Genomic DNA, 15,817 nt, shown 5'->3' with positions numbered 1-15,817 from the left:
GAGTGAATCAAGTGGAGGTTAAAGCGTGCTCGCAGCCGCGGAGCTCCTGGTAACAGCCAGGGGTAGCGTGAGGGGGCTCCTGCGGGCGGGGAGGCGTCATGTTGAGCTGGCCCCCTGCTCCTCACCGCATTTCACCCCCAACTCACTCATCTCCACTAGTTTGCTGATCTGGCAAACTGCAGCTTGCTTTCCTCACCGTCAGGCATCTCAAAATCCACCAAATGTGTACTTTGAGAGCTGAAGCAGGGGGTTAATATATTCCTAAATTTCTGGTGATTTGAGAAGCATTTCACACGTTCTGCCGTTCAATCACCCATCGCTTGCATTTACCCAGACCTTAATTTTGTGAAAGTTTCACGAACTAGGGCAAAGGTGACCGCTGTACTCCGCAAACAGCATTTACTGCCCAACCCTTCTGTCTTTTACGTAAAGTAAATTTTTAAAAAACGACCACAAAGCACTGATCTTTAGTTGCGGTTAGACCCTTGTACAGCTCCCGGACAATGAGCCTGTCTGGCTTGTCTCATACTAGTTGAGTAAGGAGGTATGGACTGGTGAAGTACTGGGTATTTTAGACCCAGCGGTGCAGGGGCACACACCCTATGACTTCTGGGTTCACCCTGTTCCGGACCTACAGAAACACAGAGTCTTCTGGGTGAAGTCAAAGAATCGTTTATTGGCTGCAGACCAATGACAGGTATCCTAGAAGTACAACAGCGTGTATGTTCTCAGGAGACTGCTGAAAATCATAGGAACGGACTTCTCCTTAAGTACAAAATATCATGCTCCAGGCACACATTCCTTGGTTTACGATATGGTCATATAAAGGCATACATTACAAACGAAAAAGCAGAGTCATGATGACCATCCCACATTCCAGTTCGGCCAGCCCACAATGATTTACACAGTAAGGTTCAGATCCCACGTTTGAAGTAAATAGACCCCCCAATAAACATGAGCATCTCCTGTTTTGGGAAACAAGTCATAAAGCAAGAACAAGCAGGTGTGGAAGAGATTAGCCGGGGGATTGTGTAGAATGAAAGGGCTTTATGACGGGTCAAACCCTGATGCTAATCACAGGTGGACGGAGGAAGGGGAGCTCGTGAGACCGGTTTGACCCGGGGCAGCAGAGCCAGCTGCCCAGGTCACAGAGAAGTCAGAGGGAAAGCCCATGTACTGTGAGGCCCGTATTAACTCCATCATAGCCTATGTGAGGGCAATGACAAGATGGCCACTGCTTCCAAAATGGAACCCGCGTAGTGAAGCAGAATAACGTGTACACAGTGCATTCATAGCTAGAACGATATATAAAGCACTCGTACATGCCGCATTTACCATTTGCGGTTCGCTAATACCAACATAGACAGGGGTAGGGCCCTGTCCCCTACGCGGTCCCGAATATTAAAGTACGACACTGGGGGGTACTGTACATAGCGCACTTTAGGCTCGGTAAGCCCGGTTTAAAATCCCCCAACTATCTGTGTGATCCTCGTCAAGTTATTATGTTTGCCGACCGGCACCTACGTTCTAATAGTTGTGAAAACCCGGCAGTGCCTCTAGTCAAGGCGGGTCAGTCATTCACGCGTTCCAGTTGTTCGAATGTATTACACCTCCATGTCCCAAGTTTGGCGCTGCAAAGGCAACAGAACGGCCTTTCCTGTGAGGCACTAATCCCTCTAAATCAGTAATGTGGGGGCGTGGCCAAGATGGCGGGGTGAGCGGACGCTTCCTCCCGTAGCTCCTCCGGCCCGGCCAAGCTAAAGCCTTTTTGTTATGCTTTTCTCCCCCCGCTGAGGCTCAGCGCGGGAGAGGAGCGTGGCGGAACATCAGGGGCACACATCGGTGCTGTTTTGGTCCGGATCGCCCCGGGGGAACCCCCCCAAAAGTTCGTCTGAGATCAGGGGACGACGGCGGTGAGCCCGAGGGGCGGAGCGTATTGGAGAGCTGTCCGGGCGCCTCGGTTGGGCCTGGTGCTGAAAGCTGCGGTCTGGAGGGGATCTGGCCCGCCGCTCGACGGTGACTGAAGGAGCCTGGCGGGAAGGGGCCCGACGGTGTGGAGGGCTTGGGACGGGTGCCCCGGCACTCGGACTGGTGACGGCGACACCTGGCACTGCGGAGGCCCTGACCCCTAGCCGAGGTACGGCGGACTCCTTGTTGGGGCCGGATCATCTGGCCCCCTGTGCGTGACTAACGGGGGCCGGTGGTGGAACTTATTTCACGGCGGGGCACCTCGGAGGCCCCGGGGGTGTCGCCGGGCCTAGTCGGTGTGGCTTGCTCCGCCCGGCCGCCATTTTGTCCCCGAAGGAGCAGTGGTGGCGACCTCCGCTGAGCCCTGGCTGCTGGCTGCACACGACCTCCCGATATTGCTGTCTTGACTACCGGAGGGATGAGCTGTTGGGACCCCCTCGCTGCGGCCCCCTTGGTTGTCTCACGCTAGCTCTTGCGGCTGACGGTGACCGGGCTCGGCCGCCATTTTGTCACCTGTGACGCAGCGACCTCACTTGTGGGGGATCCCCCGGCCCGAGTGCTTGCCGGCGGCTGAGCATCTCTGGGGCGCCTGGATCGGGGCCCGACTGCGGAGCTGACGATGGCTGGGAAAGGAGGCCCGAAGAAAGGGGACCGTACTCTGCCGGACATGCTTGGCAGGGCCCAGCACTTGCGGGACAGGACACAGCCCTCGCCGGGGCCCTCCCGGGCTCCGGCGGATGTGACTGGAGGGGAGCCACCCGTCACGAGGGCCTTCATGGAGGAACTGTTTAGCTCCCTCAGGGAGGACTTCCAGACACTGAAGCGGGAGGTGGCCAGCGAGGTCCGAGAAGTGCGCAGAGAGGTGGAGGGCCTAGGTGAGCGTGTGGAGGCGGTGGAGACGGAGGGCCAACAGCGAGCGGAGGAGATAGTCCACCTCCAGCAGGACGTTCTTCGCCTCCGGGAACAGTGTGTGGAGCTCCAGGCCCACTCTGAGGACCTCGAGAACAGATCTCGGAGGAACAACATCCGAGTGCGTGGCGTGCCGACTGCGGATGAGGGGTCCGATCTGGGGGGCTATCTGCGGGCCCTGTTCCGAGAAATCCTGGGGGAGGCCGCGGACTTTCCCATCAGCATCGACAGGGCGCATAGGGTTGGCCGCCAGCGCCAGCCATCGGCACCCCCACCGGACATTCTGGCCTTCCTGCCCGACTTTCCACTAAAGGAGCGTATCATGGCTGAAGCCCGCAGGAAACAGCCCCTGACCTTTCGGGATCGGCCGGTGGCGCTGTACCAGGACCTCTCTGCCATCACTCTCCAGAAACGCAGGTCCTTTAGGATTGCCACTGACTTTTTGCGCGAGCATGAGACGCCGTACTCTTGGGGTCACCCCTTCCGCTTGATTTTTCGGTGGAACGGGGTATTGCATCAGCTACGCTCCTTGCAAGACATTTGTGGTGTCCTGGGGCTCACGGCAGCGGAGGAAGAGGGAGCTACGCCGTCGTGGAGGTCCTCGGAGGGACGGAATCGGCGGAGGTCATCGAGGCGGCGCTCAGCGACCAGTGCAGGGCGCCCGGACTCCCCTACCATTAGGGCGGACATGGCAGACGCCCTGAGGGCGGCGGCCGGGGACTCGATCGGCTCCTCTAGCGTGGCCTTGACGGCCTAACATACACTCCGGGGGGAGATGTCTTTAGCTTCTTAACATGCTTGGCACGGGGCGGGGGGGTTGGGGGGGAGCGGGCGGAGGTGAGTGGCTGGACGTCCACTTTGCTATTTTCTACGGACTTGCCCGTTTTGGGGCTTGACTGAGACTATGGGGTGTTTGAGTTTGGGGATGGCTAGTTGCCAAGGTTGTGTTTTGGGTGGGGGAGGGGGTTGTTTTGGGGTTGGGAAGGTCCCGTCCGATGTTGTCTTTGCCCGCTTTGTCTTGGCTTGTCCCGCGCTGCGGCCCCGCGCGCCCCACCCGCTGATTCCCTACCCATTGCATGGCGCTCCCGATCCCTGCGAGGAATGCCGGGCCTAAAGGTAGTGACCCTTAATGTTCAGGGTCTGAATAACCCGGTGAAGCGCAGGGCGATCCTGTCGTTGCTGGAGGGGACGCAGGCGGACATTTGCCTTTTGCAGGAGACACACTTATTGCCCCGAGACTGCCACAGGATGCGCTCTGCTAAGTTCCCCACCCAGTTCTTTTCCTCGGCAGCGAACAAGACGGAAGGGGTAGCCATTCTCCTAGCGAGCTCCTTTCGGGGGGAGGTGTTGCATAAGTGTGCTGAACAGAAGGGGAGGCTCCTTGCGTATCGCATGAGCCTGGGAGGCATAGCATTTACGGTTGGCTCCGTTTATAGCCCAAACGAGCACCAGGAGCGCTTCCTAGACTCCGCGCTGGTGGATGTCACTGCTTCCCCGGACCGACACGTTATCTTGGGCGGAGACCTCAACATTGTCTTTGACTCTGGGATGGACAGATCGGCGCAGCGCTTCCCGCAGACGGGGGAACTGTCCCAGGCTGGGAAGGCCCGAATTGCGGACATGGACTTGCATGATCTCTGGCGCTCCCTGCACCCCACGGATAGGGACTACTCTTTCTTCTCGCACGCACACCGCACTTACTCACGGCTGGACTACCTCCTGGTGAGTGGACCGATGCGTGCCGCTGCCACGGCGGCGGACATCGGGGTCCTGACCCTGTCTGACCACTCTCCAGTTATCGGCGTTTTCCAGTGGCCGGCGGCCTCCCCCTCTCGGGGGGTGTGGCGCCTCCGGGACACACTTCTACACAAAAAATCGGTGGTGCAACGCATCGGGGAGGTCATACAGGACTATCTCACTCACAATAGCAACACTGACACCTCGCAGGCGACACAGTGGGCGGCATTGAAGGCCGTCCTACGGGGGGAATTCATCTCTATCTCTGCAGCCGAGAATAAGGAGCGACAACTGAAGAGGGATGAGTTGACGGCTCAAGTTCGGGAGCTTGAGCAGGTCCACCGCCGTACGGGAGCGCCGAGGGTCTGGAGGCAGTTGAAGGCAGCGAGGAAGCTCCTCTCGGCTCTGGATCTTGATAGGGCGGAGTACGCCGCCTTACGTTTGAAACATGCCTACTACACTGGGGGGGACAGATGTGGCAAGCTCCTAGCACACCGGCTCCGGGTCGCGCAACAGCGCAGCGTCGTGAAAGAATTGGTGGGCGCGGACGGGGGGGTTGTCTCCGGGGACGCGGAAGTAGCGGAGTCTTTCCGCGGCTTCTACGAGGCGCTGTATGCTGAGGAGCCCTCCCCGCCACGGGAGACCGATAGCTATTTGGAGTCGGTGACCCTCCCGGTACTGGACCCGGCTCAGGCTGACCACCTGGAGCGGGACATCCATGTGGAGGAAGTGATTTCAGCTATTGCGCGGCTGAAACATGGCAAGGCCCCGGGCCCGGACGGGTTCACGTCGCTATTCTACAAGACTTTTTGCACGGCCGTGGCCCCTGTCCTTACGCGGCTGTTTAACTCTTTCTCCGCACCGGGAGCCATCCCTCCGGATCTCCTGAGGGCGACGGTCGCGGTAATCCCGAAGCCTGGGAAGGACCGGGCCCTTTGCGGCTCATACCGGCCCATCTCTCTCCTAAATGTCGACCTCAAGTTGTACACGGGGATTCTCGCAGCCAGGCTGGGTCCACACCTCCCCGACCTGGTGGAGGCGGACCAGGCTGGTTTTGTGCCCGGTAGACAGACGGTTGACAACACCAAGAGGGTGACACATGTTCTGGAGAAGGCCTCAAGGATCTCGGGGGAGCGGATGTTGTTGTCCGTTGATGCAGAGAAGGCCTTCGACAGAGTTCACTGGCCGTATCTTGAGCGGGTCCTTAAGAAACTGGGAATCGGCGATAAGTTCCGCACCATGGTATTTAATTGCTATAAGCATCCTTCAGCGTCGGTGCGGGTAAACGGGTGTAGCTCTGGTAGCTTTGCCATCGAGCGCGGCACGCGGCAGGGCTGCCCTCTCTCGCCGCTCCTGTTTGCCCTCTACATGGAGCCGTTTGCTCAGAGGATTCGTGACAATCCGGATGCTGTCGGGGTCCGGATGGGCCAGTACGTCCACACCGTCAGTCTCTATGCGGACGATGTCCTGCTGACTTTGGACGACCCTAGGAGGTCGCTGCCTACTTGCCTCCGAGAGTTGGACGCCTTCGCGGGGGTGTCCGGCTTCAAAATGAATATGAGCAAGTCGATGGCACTGGACGTGTCCCTGGCTGCGGAAACCAGGAGGGATCTTCAACGGCTCTTCCCCATGCAGTGGTCCTCGTCCACGGTGCCGTATCTGGGGATTCTGCTGGCGCCTACACTGTCGGAGATGGTTACGGCCAATTATGCCTCCCTCAGCAGGAAGATCAAGGACGAGCTTGGCCGCTGGAACAAGGGCCTGCTGTCCTGGCTGGGGCGAATCGCGGCGGTCAAAATGACGGTGCTGCCCCAGATACTATATCTTTTCCGGGCCCTTCCACTCCAACCCCCGGTGGGCTGGATACGACAAATGCAGGCTGACATCTCCCGCTTTGTCTGGCAGGGCCGCAGGCCACGCATGAAGAGGGTCCTCTCCACGCTTGCTCCGGAAGCGGGGGGTCTCGGCATTCCGGACCTCCGTAAGTACTTTCAGGCGGCACAGCTCCGCTATCTGGTGGAGTGGAGCAGGTGGGAGTCCGACAAACATTGGCTCTTCCAAGACCAGGCAGTGGCGGGCCGCACCTTACAAGAGGTTCCATTCCTGCGCCGCGCGCACCGCCCCGCTAATCTTTACGCTTCCTTTGTTACGCGGGTCCCCCTGCGTGTGTGGGACGCGGTCTGTGAGGCCCGGGGCCTTACCACCTTCCCTTCGCCGCTCACGCCCATTGCGGGCAACCCGGACTTCTCCCCTGGGATGGAGCCGGGGGTTTTCTCCCACTGGGTGCAGGCGGGCTGCAGGGCACTCTTCCAGATCTATGGCCCGGAAGGAGTGGTTCCTTTTCAGCAACTCCGCCAGGAGTTCGGCCTGACGGAGCTGGACAGATTGCGCTACATGCAAGTTCGGCATTGGGCCCTCCAGCCTCAGGTGCGTGCCGCCGCTGCCCGTCCAATTACACCGTATGAGCGGTGGTTGGCTACTCGGACCTCCGACGCTAAACTGATCACTGATCTGTACAAACACCTACAACCCCCGCCGTTTCACTACTACAATCCGGGGAGGGAGCGTTGGCACAGGGAATTGGGTAGGACACTCAGCCACAAGGAATGGGACAAAATTGCGTATCGGGCGCGGCACTCTGCATACCACACGGGCCTTACGGAAACCTTCACTAAAGTGTCCACATACTGGTACTATACCCCGGAGAGACTGTATGAAATGCATAGACACACTGACAAGGGGTGCTGGCGGAGCTGCGGGCAGGAAGGTACCCTTACACACATCCTATGGGATTGCCCAGTGCTGACCGCCTACTGGAAGGAAGTTCTGGACGAGGTGGATGAGCACTTTGGCATAGAGCTGCCGCGCCTCCCGGCGTATGTCCTGCTGGGCCTCCCCAATGACCTAATGTACCCACTGAAGTCCCGCAGGGGTAGGCAGATTGCGATAGCGCTGGGGTCTGCGGTTCAGAACATTCTGATCCACTGGCGCACATCCACCGCCCCCTCCATCACCGGTTGGTTGCACAGACTCTGGCATGTGCTGGGGATGGAGAAGCTGTCGCTTACGGTTGCGGGGGAGATAGACCAATTTGAGGAGCTATGGCAACCCTTTCTAGCGCTGCTGTCCACTGAATTCCGGGAGCTCACCTGCCCGAGGTATCTTAGGCTTCTCAGGCTGCGGCCGCCGGTGACCCCGGCGGACTAGCTTACATGTGAGATGGGGACCCCCGGCGGGGGGGGGGGGGGCTGTGCGGGGCTTCCTGGTTAGGGCTACTTTGCTGCGGGACCATAGGACGGGGGGAGGGGGGAGTGTTGTTGTTTTTGTACTGGGAGGATGGGGGATGGGAGGGGGGGGACTGTGTTCTGTTGAGGGGTTGATTGGGGGGGGTTTTATTGCTCTGCTTTTGGGTGTCGGATACGCGCGTGGGATTCCACAGCTTGTAATTCTAGCGTTCATTTACTGTGTTCTTCCCTCTGAGCCAACGCTTCACCTATTGCCAACCCTCTGGAGATGCATCCCTTCTTCTTTGACTGTATTCCACGTATCCTGCCTCCTGTCCCCCTCCCCCATGGTTTGTTTTGTCTCAATAAAAACGTTTTAAACATAAATCAGTAATGTGCTGGCCTGTTATTGCACCACAGAAGGCAGTTTACATAACTCAGTAATTTACAGCCCTGCATGCAGCCTGCACTTAGCAAGTTCACCCTCAATGCTGAACCACCTGCATATGCCAAATTAGTTGCTTTATAATATTAGCAATATTTTTTCCTAAACTGCATTCTTGTGCGCGTGGTTTTACGCGTGGATTGCTTCTGATTTAAACCTTGAATGTTGCTCTGGTATATTTCTCTCCAACTCCCCCTTCCTCTCTCAAAGTTTACCAGTGCCTGCTGCACTTAACCTGGGGGAGCTGGGGAAAAGTGGCAGATACAATGAGTGGCATTGAGCTCTCAAAAGTGGGCTCCAAGGGCACAAGCAGTGCAGGTAAATGCCCGGGGAATAAAAGGCCTGGCAAGCCTCATTTACCATCTTCACCCATCGCCAACATATCTCTCAAAAAAGCAGCAGTATTCCTGTTCACTTCGTTAGTTTTAAAAACCTTGCCGACAATTAACTTCACGAAGTTGGATACTTCAGAATAACAGGAACAAGAAGAGAAAAAATAAAATAAATGTCTGGTGTTGACTGCCAGCCTCGTCTTTGTCAATGCGTTTTTTGTAATGGATTTAGCAAACACTTTCTAGACACTGCTGGGCCCTTATTAACCTATTTTAAAAAATGGCTGAAGGCAAGATGCAGTCTTAAAAAGCCCACATTGCTTTAGTGGTCCACAGCACCGAAGTGCAGATATGCTTCTAGTGGAAGAGCAGAACTACATCACCCAGGAGAAGATAGTCACTGGGTCAAGTGGGATGACCCACTGTCCCATGCTGTAGTTTGCGGAAGGTAAGATATGAATGACGAACCAATGGATGAAGAGGATTGGCTGAAAGTCCCAGTAAGTACAACCATTGAATATATCATTTTAGTAAACTAAAAATGCCTTGGAAAAGATGCCATCCCAAGAAAGTGATCCAGGTAAGCATCAAAAATGAACAGTTTTTTTCAGGGTACATCTCTCCTTTTGTTCATATTGTGTGAAGTCCACAAACATAGTAACTTTAAGGGCATAAGATGTAAATTTGTGAACTCTGCACAACTTACCTAGGAGAAAATCTAGATCACACAGACTAATGGCAAAAAACTGTTATAATAGACAAACCAAAGCGCATGTCATCAACACACCCTACATTAATGGGATTCAATGCAGTCAAAATATAAGCTACGAAGTTCGTAGATATGAACCACCAAATTATCTGTGACCCCAACCTTGATGCTTTCACCTTTAATTAGGGAGCCCTAAAAGCTTGGATGAGCAGGTCTCAACCGGCTTAGCACTTACCATTCTAGCAAGTAACCAACTGATTAACAATTTATCCCCGGCAAAAGCATTGGCATAGCCAATCGGTCTCGTCTTTGGGACCTTATAAGTGTTTAGCCATGTAACACTTGATGTTCTAGCACTAAGGATATTGTGCTGGATAACTAAACACTTATAAGGTCCCAAAGGCGAGACCTATTGGCTATGCCAATGCTTGTTATTCCATGTTACAATCACACTCTGATACTGGTCAGTTATTTATTCCATGTTACAATTGCAATCTGGTACAGCAGTGTTCTTTATTTCATAATGAAATCCCAATCTGGTACAGGTATGTTCTTTAATCCATGATACAATCACAGTCTGGTAGATGTGTTTTTTTTATTCCATGTTACAATCCGACTCTGGTACAGGTAGGTTCTTTATTCCATGTTAGTCACTCTCTGGTACAGGTCGGTTATTTATTCCATGTTACAATTGCAATCTGGTACAGCTGGGTTGTTTATTCTATGTTGAAATCATAATCTGGTACAGGTATGTTCTTTATTCCTTGTTACAATCACAATCTGGTACAGGTAGGTTCCTTGTTCCATGTTACAATCGCAATCTGGTACAGGTAGGTTCCTTGTTCCATGTTACAATCGCAATCTGGTACAGGTAGGTTCCTTGTTCCATGTTACAATCGCAATCTGGTACAGGTAGGTTCCTTGTTCCATGTTACAATCGCAATCTGGTACAGGTAGGTTCCTTGTTCCATGTTACAATCACAATCTGGTACAGGTAGGTTCCTTGTTCCATGTTACAATCGCAATCTGGTACAGGTAGGTTCCTTGTTCCATGTTACAATCGCAATCTGGTACAGGTAGGTTCCTTGTTCCATGTTACAATCGCAATCTGGTACAGGTAGGTTCCTTGTTCCATGTTACAATCACAATCTGGTACATGTGGGTTCTTTATTCTGAGGTTACAATCCGACTCTGCTACAGGTAGGTTCTTTATTCCATATTACAATCCCAATCTGGTACAGGTAGGTTCTTTACTCCATATGATGTAGGTTCTTTATTCCATGTTACAGTCACACACTAGAAGTGAACTCTCACTCTTTTAGATGCTTTCCGGGGGTACTTTTATTGTATTTTAAATTATTTTTTGCTCTAATTGTTTGATGATGTTAGATGCAGTGCAAACACAAGGAGATAATGGTCGGAGCGCTGAAACTTTTCAGTCACTCACCCCCAGTCACAGATCTGGGTTGAATCCATCATCGTTCTTTAGCTCACTTTGCCACCTCAGTTTAGACCCAGCTATATACAAATCAGTCTTGACCCAGTGCCTCATGGGAAGAGTCCAGCCAGAACTGCCAAGCCAGGTCTTCCGTGAACCGGAAACAAGCATCCTGAGACCTGCTTCGGGGTAACACCCCTCATCAGCCAGGCTAGCTTGAATCCAGTCGCAAAATGAGCATGGGGTCCACGTCTGGGCATACCCTGCCAACTTAGGGCGAACAACGCAAATACAAGGTGATGATGGACAGAGCGCTGAAACTTTTCAGACCCGTGCTCTCCATGCTACTGAAGTAAAGCTAGCCTGGCTGATGAGGTGCGAAGCCCCGAAACCAGTCCCAAGATGCTTGTTTCCTTTCCAGGGAGGACCTGCTCTGGCAGTTCGGGCTAGACTGTTCCCATGGGGAACAGGGTCAAGACTGATTTGCATATGGCTGGCTTAAAACTGGAATGGCATGGGAGACAAACCATGGATGGATTTGGGCCTGGATCTCTGTACTGGGGTGAATGTTTGACATTGATCAGCATTCTGTCCAGACTTACCTGGGCATTGTTGCTTCGATTTAGTGCTCTAGGGTGTGTTGGAGATTGGGACTCCCTGGCCGTGTGCAGTGTCACTTCGCCTCAATAGCACTTGAGTGGACGCCATCTTTATTGGCAGTCTAGCTTTTTTTTGTCACTTAGAACTCGGTCTCTATTTAATGAAGAACGATGCGCAGCGGACACGCTCCTAAGGCAAGCCCACCTGCGCCTGGCAGGGGAAAGGGGCTAGAAACCCTCATCCTTCGCAGGTGAATTGGACACATTATACTTCAAAGGAATGGAAGGTCCTTATGTTGATATCCAAGGAAGTGTGCTCTCATTCCCTGAACCCAATGTCACTGCCAAGTAAGTGCTCATATTACCACCTGGCTACGCAATCACAAAAATGACCGATCTGGGAAGAAATGGGGTAGGCAAAGCTATTATTTTCAAAGAGCACTTTCAGTGTAAATCGTATCCCATCACCATTACAGGCTGCCAAAGTCTTTTGTGTTTTCATGAAAACTTTCCCTCATATTCCCCTTCTCAGGTATGCCTCTGTACCACCCTCCAGGGCTTGCAGCCCAATTTGTACAGGAATGGCCTGGAACTGTAGCAGCTCATAGTCTTGCATCATCCACCTTCACAGTACTAGGGGACTTACATATTCACCTGAAGGATAATCTGTGCACGTCGGCGAACAATCTTATACAAGATCTTTTAGGACTACATTTCAAACAGTAGGTGATCCATCCTACGCACTCCAAGGGCCATCTCCTGAATCCTATATTTTCAAATCTTAAATCTATGCAGACATCCACTCTCTGGCCAATATTATGGTCGGATTATCTGTTGATACAATTCACCACCCTAAAAATGAAATCACCTAATGTTGATAAAGCGTTTGGAAGACCTTCAAGGCAGTGGTCCAAATTGGACATTTTAATCTGGCAGCAACGTTGAGTAGGTCCACTCATAGGACCGATGAGGAAGTTGGTGCATCCTATCCTATCTTAAGGGATTGGATAGACTCTACGGTGGAAAGCCTGGACCCGATAAGTGCCGTTAGATCTTCCAGCACCAAAACAAGGGCCAGTTGGTTCTCGCCCGGGTTAAGGGATTTTAAGAAGGAATGTAAAAAACAAGAAAGGAAATGGAGGCACCATTAGGATGAAAATAAAAAGTTGTATAAGATATCAATAAAAAGGTACGGAAAATGAAGTGCCAAATTGAGTGACTTTGCTGACGAGATTAGCCAGGCAAAATACCCTGCCAAAGAAATGTATATGAATGTCAACACCTTTTTGAACCCAGATGTTGCAGGAATAGGTGCCCCTCCTTCCAAGGAGTGCTGCAAACATCTGGTGAATTATTTTCTGGGTAAAATCAAGTTTGATTCTTTGGGAGAGACATCGGACTCCCCAAATATATCAAAAGCTGGCAATCTGGTACTGGTAGTTTCTTTATTCCATATTACAATTATGATCTGGTACATATAGGTTGTTTATTCCATGTTACAATCGCATTCTGGTACATATAGGTTTATTGTTCCATGTTACAATCACAATTCGGTACAGGTAGGTTCTTTATTCCATGTTACAACCACACTCTGGTAACTTCTCTCGAGGCTCCATCCCCCCATCAACTGTCCAAAACCTGCCTATCTAGAATCTGCTTACACAGGCTGACATTCCATGACATCATCACATTCTCTAGGCCACACTAACCCATCGTGCATCAGTTTACCTACCCCAAGAATGCAAGCATGCAAGACACAATGCATCTCTCAGTGTATCCTGAGGGAGGCATCTCTCACATTCTCTCTGCTCAGGGTTTAAGCCGTATCATTGATTCTTATGTTGGGGAGGATGTGTCTCACATTGCCTCTCTTGAAGGGCGATGACATCTCGCACGCGGTCTCTCTTGAAGCGCATGCCTATCTCTCACTCTTTCCCTCCTGAAGAGAAGCCCATCTTCCACATTGTGTTTTGTGAGGGGAATGAGTCCTTCTCTCACATTGTCTCCATTGGATGGGTGTGCACATCTTTCACTTTGTTTGTCTTTGAATTTCTGGACTAAGCCTGCCGTGCTGTGCTCAATATCCGCTCCACCAATGAACGTCTGTGGTGTGACTCAAACAGCAGATACTGCTCAATATTGTAAATTGCCCTTTGCAGACTTAATTATTTGTGATTTCTTTCTTTAACAGGCCCTCTCATTGTCAGTACTGTCTTTTCATTGACAACGAAAGAAACACAACTGCTCCATCCTATGGACAACGATGAGTCCGAGAGAAGAGACAGTGTCAGCGCCCCAAGTAAGCAAGCGGTGCTTTAGCCAGAATATGAGAGAGATGGCCTTTTCCATATGGGACACTTGTGCTCTTTAGACAAGGCACTGCTTACCGATCACAGCAGTGACCGCACACTCATGGAGGCACACACAAGGTGTATGTCTTCATTAGACCAGGCACTGCTTACCGATCACAGCAGGGACCGCACACTCATGGAGGCACACACAAGGTGTATGTCTTGATTAGACAAGGCACTGCTTACCGATCACAGCAAGGACCACACACTCATGGAGGCACACACAAGGTGTATCCTTACTAGACAAGGCACTGCTTACTGATCACAGCAGTGACCACCACACACTCATGGAGGCACTAATAAGGTGTATCCTCACTAAACAAGGCACTGCTTACCGATCACAGCAGTGACCACACACTCATGGAGGCACTAATAAGGTGTATCCTCACTAGACAAGGCACTGCTTACCAATCACAGCAGTGACCACACACTCATGGAGGCACACATAAGGTGTATCCTCACTAGACAAGGCACTGCTTACCGATCACAGCAGGGACCACACACTCATGGAGGCACACATAAGGTGCATGCCTTACTAGACCAGGCACTACTCACCCATCACAGCAGTGACCACACACTCATGGAGGCACACACAAGGTGTATCCTCACTAGACAAGGCACTGCTTACCGATCACAGCAGTGACCACACACTCATGGAGGAACACGTAAGGTGTATCCTCACTAGACAAGGCACTGCTTACCGATCACAGCAGGGACCGCACACTCATGGAGGAACACATAAAGTGTATCCTCACTAGACAAGGCACTGCTTACCGATCACAGCAGGGACCACACACTCATGGAGGAACACATAAGGTGTATCCTCACTAGACAAGGCACTGCTTACCGATCACAGCAGGGACCGCACACTCATGGAGGAACACATAAGGTGTATCCTCACTAGACAAGGCACTGCTTACCGATCACAGCAGTGACCACACACTCATGGAGGCACACATAAGGTGTATCCTCACTAGACAAGGTACTGCTTACCGATCACAGCAGTGACCACACACTCATGGAGGCACACACAAGGTGTATCCTCACTAGACAAGGCACTGCTTACCGATCACAGCAGTGACCACACACTCATGGAGGCACACATAAGGTGTATCCTCACTAGACAAGGTACTGCTTACCGATCACAGCAGTGACCACACACTCATGGAGGCACACATAAGGTGTATCCTCACTAGACAAAGCACTGCTTACCGATCACAGCAGTGACCACACACTCATGGAGGCGCACAGAAGGTGTATTCTCACTAGACAAGGCACTGCTTACCGATCACAGCAGGGACCACACACTCATGGAGGCGCACAGAAGGTGTATTCTCACTAGACAAAGCACTGCTTACCGATCACAGCAGTGACCACACACTCATGGAGGCACACATAAGGTGTATCCTCACTAGACAAAGCACTGCTTACCGATCACAGCAGTGACCACACACTCATGGAGGCGCACAGAAGGTGTATTCTCACTAGACAAGGCACTGCTTACCGATCACAGCAGGGACCACACACTCATGGAGGCGCACAGAAGGTGTATTCTCACTAGACAAGGCACTGCTTACCGATCACAGCAGTGACCACCACACACTCATGGAGGCACACACAAGGTGTATGTCTTCATTAGACAAGGCACTGCTTACCGATCACAGCAGTGACCACACACTCATGGAGGCACACATAAGGTGTATCCTCACTAGACAAGGCACTACTTACCCATCACAGCAGTGACCACACACTCATGGAGGCGCACATAAGGTGTATCCTCACTAGACAAGGTACTGCTTACCGATCACAGCAGTGACCACACACTCATGGAGGCGCACATAAGGTGTATCCTCACTAGACAAGGTACTGCTTACCGATCACAGCAGGGACCACACACTCATGGAGGCACACATAAGGTGTATCCTCACTAGACAAGGCACTGCTTACCGATCACAGCAGGGACCACACACTCATGGAGGCACACATAAGGTGTATCCTCACTAGACAAGGCACTGCTTACCGATCACAGCAGGGACCACACACTCATGGAGGCACATATAAGGTGTATCCTCACTAGACAAGGCACTGCTTACCGATCACAGCAG

The 15,817-nt window shown here is 52.4% G+C and overlaps 1 protein-coding gene across 5 annotated transcripts in view; it reads left to right on the top strand.

Annotated features, from left to right (window-relative positions):
• The window catches only part of LOC146869490 (uncharacterized), a 117,572-nt gene that overhangs the window by 47,248 nt on the left and 54,507 nt on the right, over positions 1-15,817 (top strand). For all 5 annotated transcript variants that reach the window (XR_014960049.1, XM_085599941.1, XM_085599943.1 and 2 more), the window contains one exon: positions 13,553-13,660. Coding sequence is in view for 4 of the 5 variants with exons in the window: in XM_085599941.1 (XP_085456067.1) it covers positions 13,553-13,660 (108 nt within the window). In the remaining variant the exon portion in view is untranslated. The remainder of the gene's footprint in view (positions 1-13,552; positions 13,661-15,817) is intronic.

The sequence above is a fragment of the Triturus cristatus genome, chromosome 1_1 (genome assembly GCF_964204655.1).
Source record: "Triturus cristatus chromosome 1_1, aTriCri1.1, whole genome shotgun sequence".
Classification (NCBI taxonomy): Eukaryota; Metazoa; Chordata; class Amphibia; order Caudata; family Salamandridae; genus Triturus; species Triturus cristatus.
The sequence above is the reverse complement of the archived record's forward strand: the minus strand, read 5'-3'. Positions and strand labels throughout refer to the sequence as shown.